At 39.8% G+C, this 15265-nt stretch overlaps 1 protein-coding gene across 1 annotated transcript in view; it reads right to left on the bottom strand.

Annotated features, from left to right (window-relative positions):
* LOC131984780 (potassium voltage-gated channel subfamily KQT member 4) overlaps positions 1–15265 on the bottom strand; it is a 51581-nt gene that overhangs the window by 17211 nt on the left and 19105 nt on the right. The window contains exons 2-4 of the mRNA XM_059349734.1: positions 2348–2438; positions 819–945; positions 456–631 (exon numbers count right to left, since the gene is read on the bottom strand). Of these exons, the coding sequence (XP_059205717.1) occupies positions 456–631; positions 819–945; positions 2348–2438 (394 nt within the window). The remainder of the gene's footprint in view (positions 1–455; positions 632–818; positions 946–2347; positions 2439–15265) is intronic.

The following is a 15265-nucleotide window of genomic DNA, read 5'->3' on the forward strand; positions in this document are numbered from 1 at the left end:
CTGATGCATCAATTCATCATCATCCCCACCGACCGCCTCACTGTGTTCTGCAGCCGACCGGCGGGTGTCAGGCGGTTTGGGTCAGCACAAAAACTAACAACTAATTGCCCAAAATGAGCAGCTAAAGGGGAGTTTGGTGTTTGAGGGCGGTGAGTGTAATCAAGTCACAGCTGGTCATCAGTGCACTCACCACATATTCCTCAACACTGAGAGTTATTAAGGTATTTATCCCATTAGTAACCACTGTGACCATCCTCTGCAGCCTTATAAAATCCTTCCTGCTCTCACAATAATCCATAAATCTGCGTGTAGCTACTATGCATTAGTATACTTTTCATTTTCGTGTCTGCACAACTAACCACTGTCCATAAATAAAGGTCATTCATATAAACCAGAGAATGTGTTTTTATAGTAGAGCATGTGTAAAAAGAGGACTATATTTAGCAGGCTGTCACCTTGCTGTGAGCGTAAACCACTGAGCCCAGTAGTTTCCAGGTGCCTCCCCGGCGGTCCATACGAACCATACGCAAGATCTGCAGGAAGCGCATGCTGCGCAGGGCTGACGTGGCGAAGATGTTTCCCTGCGTTCCAGCTGCTATCACCGCCAGTGATGCCACAAATACTATGAAGTCTGGGAAGATGTTCAGAGAGGAAACACAGAGGGAAGAAGTGAAGACAAGTCGTTATGAGGTGATAAGATTTCACAATATTCTCATGAACACACACATACACACACACACAAACACACACACACACACACACACACACAGGACTTTGACATGGATTTGTGTATTGTTCACACACATACATACACTAACCTATGACACAGAAGGGTTTCCTGGCAAATCTCAGCCGCCCCTGCCATCCACGGTATCTGCAGCAGCAGCCAGCCGCCCAGATCCTGATGAAGTACTCCAACCCAAACACCACGATCATCACAAACTCCTACACACACACACACACACACATACAGAGGTCATTGACATGCAGCAGTCAAGTGAGCGTAGTATTTGACAGATAGTCAACACAAATGTTCCCGCTACTTACCAAAGAAACTTTTTTTTAAATGTATGTACAACGTATTCATCAGTGTTGTATCGCGTGTAATAAGTTTCTCAAATAAGAAATGCCCCAAAAACATCCAAGTTATATATTTTTTCAAAGTGCCCCCTCCACGCATAAATGTAGGTTTTTTCAGGTTCATGAGCCCTAGAATAGCTGACATTGACTACACTGACTTATATCTGGGAAATGTTGTAGGTGTTTTCACAGTCCTCCACCTGCACTTCCCTACAATCAAGATTCAAACGTACACTGGGTGAGCTACTTACTTAGCTTTTTATTTGTTTCTTGTTGTAAACTATTTTACTGTATCATATTTTCTTCCCTAATTATATTGTATTCCATAGTTTTTTTATTCTAATCTAGTTTCTCTATTTGGGAGATTTTTCTGGAACTTGCATGAAAAGAACTGTTGTGTATGTTGTACTGTGTGTAAATGTGCGTGTGATAAATAAACGTAGATTTGATTTGATTTGAACACTGATAACTGATGTAAATATTATTTAAATGATGTGATTGATTTATTAAACCTTTACCATAACATCATCTTAATTGTCTTGACTGGTAAAAAGAAGAAATGTTACAAAGCAACTGTATATTCAACACTTTAATTGTATTCAAATGAATAAAAGACAGAATTAAAAGATAATAAATAAAGTGATACTACAACAGCCCGAGTCTATTAGCACGCCACTCAGTCAGTTTCCTCTTTACCTCTTTGTCTCCCTTTCTTTCAGCTTTCTGAACTGTACGCGCAGTTTAAGGTGCACTGAACCAATCTGTCATTAGAGCTAATGTCCGTGTGAGTAAAGTCCACTAACGGCTGATTGCCTGCTAATGGCCGGGTGATTGATTGAAAGACTGAACAGACAGAATATGAAAGTCAAGAGTCCGACCATTAAATAAGGCGTGAAGATGAGCAAGGTGGGAAGAGAGAGGAGCGGAGAGGAGGACGGGTTTAACGTAAGGCTGGAGAAGGAGAAAAAGCGAGTGTCCATTACCTTTCACTAAAGCAGCTGGAGCAAAGAGGAAGAGGGGAGATTATGGGATAGCTATTAGGATTAGTGGATCATGTCTGTGATTTCCTGCGCAGTCAACAACACCTGAATCCTCCCACCTGCTTACATGGCTGTCTGCGCCTCCACCAACACACAGGCAAGCACATACACTGCAGTAATTGAGCTGGCTTGTATGAAAGGACAGTGTATGAAAATGGATGCTGAAGTAGTCATATGTGTGTGTTTTTTGCAGCAGGGAGAGGTGGGATAGAGGGAAGAGGTCATACCAGGATGAAGAGACCTTGGTTGGCGAACTTCTGGTGCTCGCGGATGGTGGAGAACACAGACAGCACCAAGCAGCTGAACACCAGCAGGAAACTGAAACACACAATCGCACACACGTCAGTAAACACATCAGAAATAAGAACACTCTTGGGTTTCATTAATTAATCCCTTCAGAGAAAAAACAAACTTATTAAAATTTGCTTTGTTCACTCTCTGAGTGATTAACCAACAGAGAAAAACAAAAGTGCAGATAAGCAGGAAAAGATTTGTTGATCCATAACGTAACACAAGCACAGCAAGTCAGTGGCACAAGATTCAGAACAATGTCACCAAGTTTATTTTAGTTTTATGTGAATGAACAACGGTACATAAGAAACAACAGTGATAAAATACAGTAGCTGAACATTTAGCCATTTGGGGCGGCTGTGGCTCAGTTGGTAGAGTTGGTTGCCCCCCAACCGGAGGGTTGGTGGTTCAATCCCCGACCGTGGCAGCCTACATGTCGAAGTAACCTTGAGCAAGATACTGAACCCCAAATTGCTCCTGATGCTGCGTTCATTGGTGTGTGAATGAATTGTGGCAGGTGGGACCGTTTAGGGTAGCCTCTGCCACCAGTATGAATGTGTGTGTGAAGGGGTGAATGAACGCAGTCTGTAGTGTAAAGAGCTTTGAGTGGTCGCAAAGCGACTAGAAAATCGCTAAATAAGTGCAGGTCCATTTACCATTTAACCCCGGATCCCATTTTTCCCATGTTTTATGTCACTTTTTGAAATTGGTCCAGTATTAAGTGCTGCAGTTGCCTGGATGCAAGGGCACCTGCAATGTAATGTAATGCAATGTCAATGTAACGCTACGCTTACTGAAAGTCCTTGTTTTCTGCACTGACAGGCTCAGATTAGTATTATTAATGTCTGACAACATTATGGAAAGGACACTACAGACAAACAGGAGAAGTCACATTCTGAAATCTTGCAGAGGTCATTAGTTGGAGGAAAAAACAGTATGTGAGTGTATGAGAGTTGGAGTGCTGGGACGTTTGTTGCGTAGAAACATAACGGTTTCAATTTCATGGCTGAATATTTAAAAACCCTGATTACAGAATACTGATAGGCTGCATCTAGAAGTAGTGAAAGAGTTCACTTGTGTCTGTAGGAACTGAAAGATGACTGTATTGTACCTCTGGGACTCTGCCGCTCTACTTGGACAAAATTGACTGTCCCGCACAAGTAATGGCCACTTCAGTTAGAAAACGACTCCAGAATAAAACACAACATAAATTCTTGTAAATTGTGTTTTATGTTCGAGGTGCTCTCATGTTAGTTTAAACACTTAATCTCTTCCATGACACAAGAGGAGAGAGAAGTCTCCACTGGACAATCGTCATCATTAACGTTCAAGACTGGAGAAAGACAAGCACGTAACTCTTGTTCACTGAACACTTGTCTCTTTGAGTAGCCCAAACTATTATCACATACATTCATAGTGTAATTCTTACATTCAGCTATTACTGATGTGAATTCCTCTTTGAGAAGAAAAATAAAGGACTTCAGACTTCTCTCATGGTCGAATATTTTTAGGGACAGGTTACAAACTACCTCAAATAAACTATGGATATGATGCATGAAGTTTTACTTCAAAGTAAAAACATTTATGTTTGAAATAGTGTGCTGCTGAAAAGAAAAATGTTGGCACTTACGAGGCAACCGCCACACTCTGTCCCACTTAACCAGTGGAAAAAGTTATTGTTAGATGTTTCAGAGGAACTGTCGACTGCGAGTTTAAAAGCAGGTACAGTATTGCCAGACAGCAGAGGGGCAGTTTGGATATATGTTGTATTTTTATTATCTGCCAATCAGTTTATCATTACCTCTGTGTTTTTGGTTCAGTTTGTTTATTTGTCAGCAGGATAACAGAAAACCTACTGGCCTGATTTTCATGAAACTTAGTGGAAGGGCATAGCACGGGTCAAGGAAGGACCTATTACCTATTGGATCCAAATCACAGGGCAGATACACAAATTATCTGACAATTAAATGGCTACTATGGGGACAGACAGCATCACACATGAATACAACTGGGCTCAGTGAATCCACAAGAATCACAGCTTGATTAAATGTGATTTAAAGACTGTTTAGGAACCCCAGTATACATGCAAATATTCAAATACAATAGGATAACATATTGTATATTATATTGACATATAATGTCTGTAAAGAGGAGACTCATGGGTACCCATTGTACCCATATTCATTCAGATATCTTGAGGTCAAAGGTCAACAGACCCCTTTGAAAGTCTCTTTTTTCATTTTTTACCTTGTCAAATTGTACTTGTGAACTTTTAGCCTACAAAATGGATTAATTATGTCTTTAGTTTAATCTGATAACAGTATGTTCACTTTATAATTAAGCCCACTAGAACATTTAAAAAAAAGTTGTCTGTCGGAGCGCGAAGGGGTTTATATCACTGTGAACATCACATAAACTTTATTTAATTAGGGGGTACTTATTAAGATCAAGAGATGTGTCAGCAAGGGCATCACAATAATAATAATATTTATAATAATAATAAAAGTTTTAAAATGCCAAACGTATAAAATATTGCAGCTCATAGATACAGTCCTATATTTCCTTTATTTTGTACGATATGGTGACCTCATAATTCTATAGGACTTTGCTGTACTTTATCCATAATTTACATCAATATCTTTTAGTAAAAATCAGTTTATAGTTTTGTCAGAGTCTACTTGAACATCAGTGGCTGACCTTTTACCTTTACTGCAGCTCAGGGACAAGAACCAAAGTGCCTTAACAATATATCTGTGCCCAGAGTATTATTGTATGACAGCATGTTAGGTAAAAAGAACAAGAGCTGAGAGAGAGAGAGAAGTGAGTTGCACACAGACACACAGCAGCACCGCGCGCCCTCTGTGCCATGTGAACAGCAAACAGCGAGGCAGGATTAGGCAGGTGGCAGCTGCTGGTCCAGCTGGTCGAGATGTCAGAGCCCAAAGTTAGAGAACACTTGTTGGACACTAAACCAATTCTCATGGTCTCACACAATGGTGCCCTTTCTCTACGATTAGTAATGCGATCAACAAGTCTCTCTCCGGGTCGATGTGGGTGAAACAAAATGCACTTTAAGCTGCTTTCAAAAAATGGGTACAAATCAGAGAACAAAGTAGCGGTGGAAAGCTGCTGCTGAGAAATAAACAAATACTGGACCAATGTATTTATTTTTTGGGCTATTTTGGGCTAATCTTCCAGGAGAATCAGGTGAGGCGAGGTTAAATTCTGACCTGCAACCCTTTGCTGGATTTCAACCTCACACTCCCTCTCTCCCTTTCCTGTCTGTCTCCAGATGTCCTATAAATGAGAGACATAAATGCCACCAAAAAAATGTTAAAAAAAAGAAGAAGAGGACTAAAACCCTAAGGGTCAAAGAAGACTGAAGAGGATGATATGTTAGTCTTGCATCAGCCTTTCATCAGAAATGATAGAGTACAACAGAGAGAGTAAGAGAGATGTCAGAGATTTCTAGTTATATGTTATAAGTGATTTCCAACCAGGAGCCCCAGGTGCTACCTCTGCAGTTACCAGGGTGTGTGGAAAGACTGTGGCAAAGCTAATGTGATTTGAAAAGATATTGTGTACATTTATTGTCAAAAGTACAAGTGAGCACAGTCCACACCTCCCCTGAGTCTGCTTTAACACCTTAAACTTTAGATATAATATATCTAACTTTAAACATTAAAGTGTCTGAAAATGAATTGACCTATGTTTTTCAAACCTAGAGAGATGCCATTTTAACAAGGTAACAATCCATGTGTGGTTGTCCATCAAAAGTTCTCATGAATTGACTTTTTATCCTGTTTTAATCCACATTTTACAAAACTTTTTTCAGATCTTGATCAATTTTACCTATATACTTTAACTGGATGAAGAATTTTAGTCATGAGCTGCAGCCCCTCAAAGACCTCCCTCGTCTGCCGGACAGAGTGGGAGAAATAATGATTCGTAACGCAAAACTGCTTTATTCATATTTGGTTTTGATATTTTTCATGTTTTGGAGAGAAGACCTCTGTGGAAACTGGCCCCCTGGTAAAAAAAAAAAACATTCTGAACATTACCAACAGTGGTAGTACAAGAAAATCAAACTTGACCAAATCCAACGTAAACATTCACAATTCGAGGGTATGAAAAAACTATTATTGCAACAATATCAACTTATTGTAGTGCTAGTTAAAAGTAACTAAAATGAACACAGTGGAAACATGTTGGGCGGTCTCTTTGGGGCTCATCTGATCACAATGTGGGGATACATCTGTCAAAAATGGGTGAAAGTCACTCTTATTGAAGATTACTGTATCTGATTAAAAGTTCATAACCACAGGATGTCAGGGATAACTGACTAAAATTGTTTTAGAAATCTGTTGATGCAAAGATTAGGATCCACCAGTGGTGATTAATACAGTAGATCTTTCCTGCATCTTAAATTACATATCCTGAATGAGCAAATTCTTCAAACACTAGAAATAGAAGACAAAGTAGATCTCAGACAGCTAGAAAGACATCGTACACCAAGCGTGAATAAACAGACATCCCCAAATTACTACTGTATATTTCTCAGCTCAATGATGCGTGCACAGAGGAGTTTGTGCTTCAGCCACAGCGGATTTAGTTTTAAAAACGCTCTCAGATGACTCTGCAAACAATGTATTTTGGTCATTCATCAACTTTGCAATGTGCTGACTAAACTGTTTGTCTTTTTCCCCTCAATTAACTCAAAGAGCTGTGTGTATTTCCATAAGGAAGAGATTAGTTGGGGCAGCATCTCAGGTGGTTTCTTTCAATGACTTGTGCTTTATGACAGGGAACAAGTCACAGCACAGATACCTCGATAGACAGCTTGGCTTTTACAAAATGCAGAGGCAACATTCTGTGGAAATAAGTTATGAAAGCAGCTCTGCATTGATCTGACTGTAATACTATCCCTTAACCCTTTATCAGGCAAAGAACTATATTTGGTAACTTCAGGTAATATTTCGAGAAAAAAAGTTGCAAATTTACTAGATTAAAGTGGCAAATCTACAAGAAAAAAAGTCGCAGATTTAAGAGATTTAAAGTGGCAAATCTGCGCAAAAAAAAGTTGCAGATTTACGAGAAAAAAAACTTTTTTCACCACTTTAGCCCTTAATAGGACACTCATTGAAATACTTGCAAATTCCAAATTTCAACCCTAGAGAATATTGGAGGGTATTACATACTGCCAGAATGCGTAAAAAAAAAAACACACGAAAATAATATTTTGAGAAAAAAGTTTACAAGATTAAAGTGGCAAATCTACGAGAAAAAAATGCGCAGATTTATGAGATTTAAAGTGGTGAATCTGGGAGAAAAAAGTTGCTTTTTTCCCACTTTTTTCTTGTGAATCTGCAACTTTTTTCGCGCAGATTTGCCACTTTAAATCTCTTAAATCTGCAACTTTTTTCTTGTAGATTTGCCACTTTAATCTAGTGAATTTGCAACTTTTTTCTCGAAAAATTACCTGAAGTTACCAAATATAGTTCTTTGCCTGATAAAGGGTTAACTCCAATGAGTTACTGCCAACCATATCTGTTTATGGAGAATTGTGCTGGGTGTCATGTAATAAACCCCTCAAACCTCATCTCACTCAGACCACAAGCCACAGGAAGGCCTCAAATCACAACATCTGCCTGACTCACACACAGCTGAAAAATACCACTAACACCATCTATGTTAAAGTCCTCCACTCAATGCCAAATATGACTGATGATGATAATTATGGGAGTTTAGCGAGGGCTGGGCAGAAAAACAAACATCAGCATATATCTGCCCAAATACCTCAATATCAGTAGTGGGGTGAACTATTGGTACTTTTCAGTGGCGGTATGTAAGTACATTTACTTGAGGACTGTACTTGTGACTATTTCCACATATGTAACTTTATACGTCTACTCCACTACATTTTAAAGGCAAACATTGTACTTTTTACTCCACTACATTTAGCTAACAACTTTAGTTACTTTTCAGGTCGAGATTTAACATGAAAAGTATATTAAGTAGCTTAATAGGCTCTACGTGGACAACAGTACAACGCTGCTTACATGCAACAATAATTATAATACAATAATATATTTAGAACATATAAAACATCGAGTGGAGCCGTTCTGCATAATGAACACTTTCACTTTTTATACTTAAAGTAGATTTTGATGCTGATACTTTTGTACTTTTACTGCAGTAAGTTTTTGAATGCAGGACTTTAACTTGTAGTGGAGTAATTCTGCAGTGTGGTATTAGTACTTTTACTTAAATAAAGGATCTGGATACTTCTTCCACCACTGGTACTTTTACAAAATATTTACAATAAATCACATGGATATATTGACTGAGTGTGTAAAGGAAACAGTCCTGTTAGTTCATCACTTAATGTATTAATGTAACGCAGCCTTTAAAAGGAGGAAAAGACAATAACCTATAATATTATGATATCCAAAGTCGAAGAAGAAATCTCGTCTCATATCATGATAGTATCTTTCCCTATTTTTAGCACATATGGAATAGGGTTAAGGGTGTTCCGATCGATCATTGTCGGTTGATATATTCATTTTAAATAGTTGATCGGGTGTCTCTATAAAGGCCTATCAGAAGAGCCGATCAGATGATGGCAAATACGCAAGACAATAAAATGGCTTCACCAGTCTGGGAGTTTTACCAGGAGTCTGAAAAAGGTTTGTTTAAAGGAAGTGTTGTTATGTTAAATGGGAAACGATGGAAGTTGCATTGTGAACAATGAACAGATAAAGAAAGATAAATTTGCCTCAGAGCAGATTTATTTCATCATAATTATTATTTGGAATGTTATATCCATTATCAATCAATTATCATTAATTTAGTTTGTTAACTTACACATAATAATGATCTGAGGACACACGTCCTCAGATGTGATTTATTTGATTTGATTTTTTCTTATCGTCAAATACTTTTTCTGTTTACCTCCAGCTCAACAGAATTAACCAAATAAATGCCAATATTATTGGACAAACGCAAATGTCCATTTGGCCGATACATAAATAAAGTTACAGGATAAATAGAAGGCATCAAATAGACCCTGTGATAATCGTTGGGTATCTGTGGGTAATCGTTATCTGCTGATACTGCTTCCAGCTATCAGTGACCAGCCCTAAAAATCCTATTTGAAGCACCCTTAAGGCCGGTCATATCATACATTTATACTCTTTTTACTTCAAATCATCTGCGTTAGTGCACCTCTCAATACTTTAAACTTCCCTGACCTGTCTATGGCTCTCAACCACAAGCCCGCCGGTTGCTATTTTTATTTTTATTTTTTTTAAATATCCTAAGCCTCTGCTTATATCAATTCCTGTCTTAAGTAGTCATCTGAATTGACCTCTACATAATTCATGAATGGAAATCCACAGATGTTGACCTCTTTGATCACCTCACTTTGTGTGCACAGCTGAAACTCATTATAGTGAATAAAGTTAAGTGGCCTGGGAAGGCCTCTCTGTTGTCCCCAATGAATAAATAAATGCACAAATAAACAAATACATTAATTATAAATAGATAAATAAATGTAAGTGATGAGGAGACATTCAGGCCTGAAGCATGTAGAGAGGGAGTCACATTTCTGCTGAGGGCACACTTTTACCCCACCATCCACCATCCCTCCCTCCTTTCATGGAAATGTCAATTAAAAGAAAAGCATCCGTTGAAAATCCACCAAATCAGCAGAGTTGGTCTCATGGGAACATCTGGAAAAAATCTGCCCAGCGTAAAGCAGAGCGCTTTACTGACATGCCTCAACAAAATATCTTATATTTGAAATTGAAATATTTTAAAGGTATCTGGAAAGGATTGCAAAGAGAGATTGTAAATATCAGCAGAAAAACTGATCTCATAGCAGAGACAAAGAAAGACATCACTGAATATCTGTATGAGGTAAAGATCACAATGTCTCTACAGCTGGAGTGAGGGGAGGATAAAGTGGAGTGAGAGCCTTGCTCATTATACACATTTTAGATGGACATGTTAATGTAGAGATGCACCACATGGCAAAGTCAAAAAGGCTGTCATGATTTAATGAATAAAATAATGTATGAAAGTCGGCCACTCAAGTGGTTTACTGTAAGGCTGTCTGCATTAGTAATTGCTCCAGAACTTTTAGAAAGAATAATGCACGCTCTGCTGTATACACAGAATATCTGATTTTTCTCCAAAAGCTGGCCGAGTGTAATTTGTCTCGTGGACACTGTGGAGGATCAGGAAAAATGCAAGCACAGTCAGACATAAAAAGAAAGAGCGAAAGAATGAAATGTGAGCGTACACATAACTTCATATCTATACAATTGTTATTCATTCCCATCCCTGGTACAATATGTCTCCCCTGAAACTCTAAGCGATCACTGTTACACACCACAAGCCTCTGTACGTATAGTGCATATCATTTGGCTCAGGGCCGGTAAAGCTCCAGAGGGCCATCGGGCGGCTGGTGGGGCAGACAACAAATGAATGTACAGCAGCCTACAGGGCAACCAGATTGCTTTTAATGGAGGCCAGGCTGGGTGCTTTTACTGCTGTTTTCCTGTAAGCATACATAAGTGAGAAGGGAGATCTCACATTACTTTGACTGGACTGTGAAAATATTTTAGTGAGATAAATAGGCATAACCAGTGCTAATAAACATATATGACATTGTGTATCGCTGCATTACACAGTGTGTGTTTCTGTGTGTTTTTAGTGCCAGTCAACGTGCCTGGCAGAAGGAAGTGGAGCTGGACTGTGGGAGAGTGCACCTTTGATTCAATCACCACTGGATGATAAAGCAGCTATCAGTTACACACAACAGAGGAGGCGGAGGGAGAGGAGAAGACTGAGAGAAGGGATGCAGAGAAACAGATGAAACCGAGGTGGGAAAATGTGAAGACAGATGGTGGATGATTCAAAGAGAAAGACAAAATGATGTAGTGAAAACGGGGGGAAGAAAGAGCAGGTGAGGGATGAAGTTCGACATCCTGCAGGGGTCACGGCGATTCACCTGTACATGTACGTCAAAGTGCACGTGTACGTGTATGTGCGGCGCCAGCCCTGATCAATGAGGCTCCAACGCTGGCTTTCAGGAATTGACCCACAGTCTGTGCACACGCTGCTGTTGCACAAACACGCAAACAAGAATGTGCCTACAGTCCAATTATTGAACACACACTTGCAGTGACACCTTCCACAAGGACGTACACAAGTAAACATATAGACCTGCTTAAACAAACGGACCGAAAAAGCTCAAATAGAATTTATAGCCGAGGCTGAATAACATATATAGAAACTTGTGTCAAACATCACCTTCACAGCTTTACTGTGTTTACTAATGTGCAACACACACATGCCTCCCTACGCAATGCTAACAAGCATGAAATAAAGAGAGGAAGTATTGAGGAGGAAAGAGTTAGTGGAGAGTGAGGAGGAGGAGTGAGAGTGTCGTGAGCAGAGGAAGAGAAGGGAGGGAGAGGAGGAAGAGAGTAGAAAGGTGGAAACTGTAGAAAGATATTAATAGCATTTCTCTCTCCTTAAATAGCGACTGCGGGCAAAATGTGCGCAGGTAGGCTGCAGAGCACATCGCAGCACGGCTCAGAACAGGCCAGGCTCCCGGCCCGGCAGTTACCTCCTCCTCCCTCTTCTTCTTCTGGGACAGCAAACTTTTCAAGGCAGGGACAAAAAAAAAACCTCAACACACAAACAAATAAGAGATGAAAAGTGCTTTTTCACGAGGAAAGAAGCTGAGTGAGCGTTTCAGAGGCTCTAGTACTGGCGCATGCCCCAGGAAGAGAGGAAGGGAAGTAAAGGGAGAGAGGAAGAGGGGGGTGGGCGGGAGAAACTGACATAAGTGTGTTGTGTAAAAACAAGAGGAATGTGTTTGTTTTCCTCTGAATGCCACAACCTTCAGGAATATTACGTGACCATATGAATTATTTACATAACTGAGAGAAACAGCGTTGTGTCACAAAGGTGCAGCCCTGGCAGTTTGCATCACAAACGCCACTAGCGGACACTTTTGCACAAATAATTTGCTTTATTACATACACAGACGCTTCACACGCCACAAAAGTGCCACACGCTCTCCATCGCAGAGGCACTACTACTGTTCAGCATGATCACACACACACACACACACACACACACACACACACACTCACCAAAGAGCCACAGACTGCCATGCTGTTCCATTGTCTGTCTACGGATGATGCATTTCAAACAGAGTGCCAATTAGACTGATACATTTTCCTTGCTGGAGAATGTCACTCCCGGTCACAGCAGCCATGGAAGTATCTGCCATCCTTACACACACACACACACACACGGTGCCTGCACTCTCACTTAGCCGATGTTACATCACATCATAATTGAGTCCTTTGTTCTCCACTAAACCAATCCTTTAGTTGCATAAATCGTCAGGTAAACAGAAGGCTTCTTCCTTTCATTGAATGCTTTGTTCCTGACCCCTGCACACTATGATACTGAAATATTACACACAATGGATTACAAGGCTGCAGCGCTGCAAAATAAAGTTCCTGGAGTCTTGTAACCAGCTGTTAGGATTTCAGTGATTTATCAGCGCCTTCAACCAATACAAAGGAACATTTCAGTGACTCTTTTCCAGAGAATGAGGCTAAATTATGCAAAAGAAAATCCATGAATTCCAAACGACATTTCCAATAATGATATTTTAATGGTTTCTATGGGATCTGGTTGTGTCCAGCATTTTATAGTTTCAAGGCATTATTCCAAACGCAATCACTTAGGGGTAATTAGACCACAAGTAGCACAGAAAACACTTGATCACTTGTTAAATCTCCTTCGCTGTTTAAATTATCCAACTTAACAGGCAATTTTATTAACAATTGAGTCTTAAAAGCATGTCATTCAAGAAAAAAGAGAAAATAAGCTTGACTGTTTCCACTGCAGTCAGTGCCTTTACCACTAGTCCTGAAACCCCAAACCCCTTGGTGGCAGATACCTGGATGAGGAGATACAGCAGGCCGCCCATTAATCATAAAGTTGGTGGTCAGGTCCCCGGTTCACATGCCCTTCTTCCACCATAATGGAACGGTTATTGTGGTTCATGCAATAAATTTTGCTTTTCCTTTTTTTTTACTTTTGAACTTCAACCAAAAGCAAATTGTTTCAGAACCAGAGAAGTTGGTTCAAACCCAGAACCAAAACATCAGGCTGTACTACTTTTTAAAATATATATATAATAGATATTACCTGATAAATCTCACAGGCTAATTCATCTGCTAATATTAACTTGCAGATACTTCAGTATTGGTGTAAATGTTGCAAAATTAGGTGTCAAGTAATTACACAGGGTTAACAGAGCAACACTTACATAGTTTTTGCAGTAAGTATCTTCTATCTTTGTACATTGTGTATGTGTATCACTAACGGCCAACACATCCTTGTTTGATTTCTTTTAAGTCATAAATATCAATATCAGTACCTGCTTAAAAAAAACAGTATAGGTCAGGCTGTACTCAGTCCTCAGTGGCAGTTATGGCTCTGATTTCTGTTTTAATTCTTAAAGCAAGTAACAATTATCTTGGAATGCAGTCCACAAGTATCAAGAAAATGTTGCATGAAAAACTGATGGACACTGCAAACTAGAGTAATGATCTTTCACTTAACTGAGCTCAACATGACAGGAGGTGTATATATATATATGGTATTATTTATGGTATTATTATATATTATATGCTGCTTGCATCCACACAAATAAATGTGTGTTATAGATTCACAAAGCATGCTTACTGTAAGGAGTGTGCTTGTATAGTATAAATATGTGGTACAGATGGTATGAGAGAGAGGAAATATGTCCAGTGTGGTCACATATTGGACCAGTTAATAGAGTAAAATGAATGTATAGCCTCTGAGGAAGGATACATTCACCATGTGAGAAAGGTTTCACTCTGTGTGTCTGTGTGAGTAACAGGAACTGGATTAATATTAATTACACACAATTTCATGGTGATCGGTGGTGCTTTGACCTGGTGGGAATATCAGATATGTGCAGTTTATGACACCACCCCAATTAAGTGTGAAATTATAGATAATTATATAGTGATATTATAGAAAATGGATGTGATTACAGAAAGAGTGGCTGGGAAAATGAATGTGTGATTTATACCCACATTACTGACATCAGTTGTCCAGTAAGCTGGAAGAAATGGTGGCCATCGTAAAGACCCGAATGAGCTTATAATCAGGAGTCAGCACCGACCCACACACACACACACACACACACACACACACACACACACACACACACTAAACCTCCAACTATATTCCTGCTCTTTGCTACTCATGGACTTGTTGTCAGCGGATCACACTGTACGGAGCCTGGAGATGCGACCGGGTTGGAGGCGAAGTGCTGAGAGAGCTCTGACATTTAGCTGTGGTATTGTTAGCACCAACTAGCCAATTAGCACAGAGTCCACAGACCCTTTAGTAGGTGTATGGGCCGCCACTTCACACACCAGTGTGCTTGTATAACGCTGACATTTCACACTGAACCAGTGAGTGAGCTCAACCTTCACACAGCTCGGATCAGCGGTACTGGAGGTTGGCGGCGGGTTTTTGTTGAGTTAATACCGTAGTATTATTTTGTATCAAAGTATTTTGCAGTTATTTAACAACTTCAACTATAAGACATACACCAGTAGACCCAACCATGCGACTTGCCAGTGGTTTATTAGAAGTGAAACCCCCCACGACCAAAAAACACACTTACCCTCTGTCACCCCCCTCCGTGACCAGGGCTACACCTGAAATTCAGGCCAATCATCATTACTCTGTGACAGGTCTAATCTTGTTACAATGGCAGTGGG

Source organism: Centropristis striata, chromosome 14, assembly GCF_030273125.1.
Source record: "Centropristis striata isolate RG_2023a ecotype Rhode Island chromosome 14, C.striata_1.0, whole genome shotgun sequence".
Taxonomy (NCBI): domain Eukaryota; kingdom Metazoa; phylum Chordata; class Actinopteri; order Perciformes; family Serranidae; genus Centropristis; species Centropristis striata.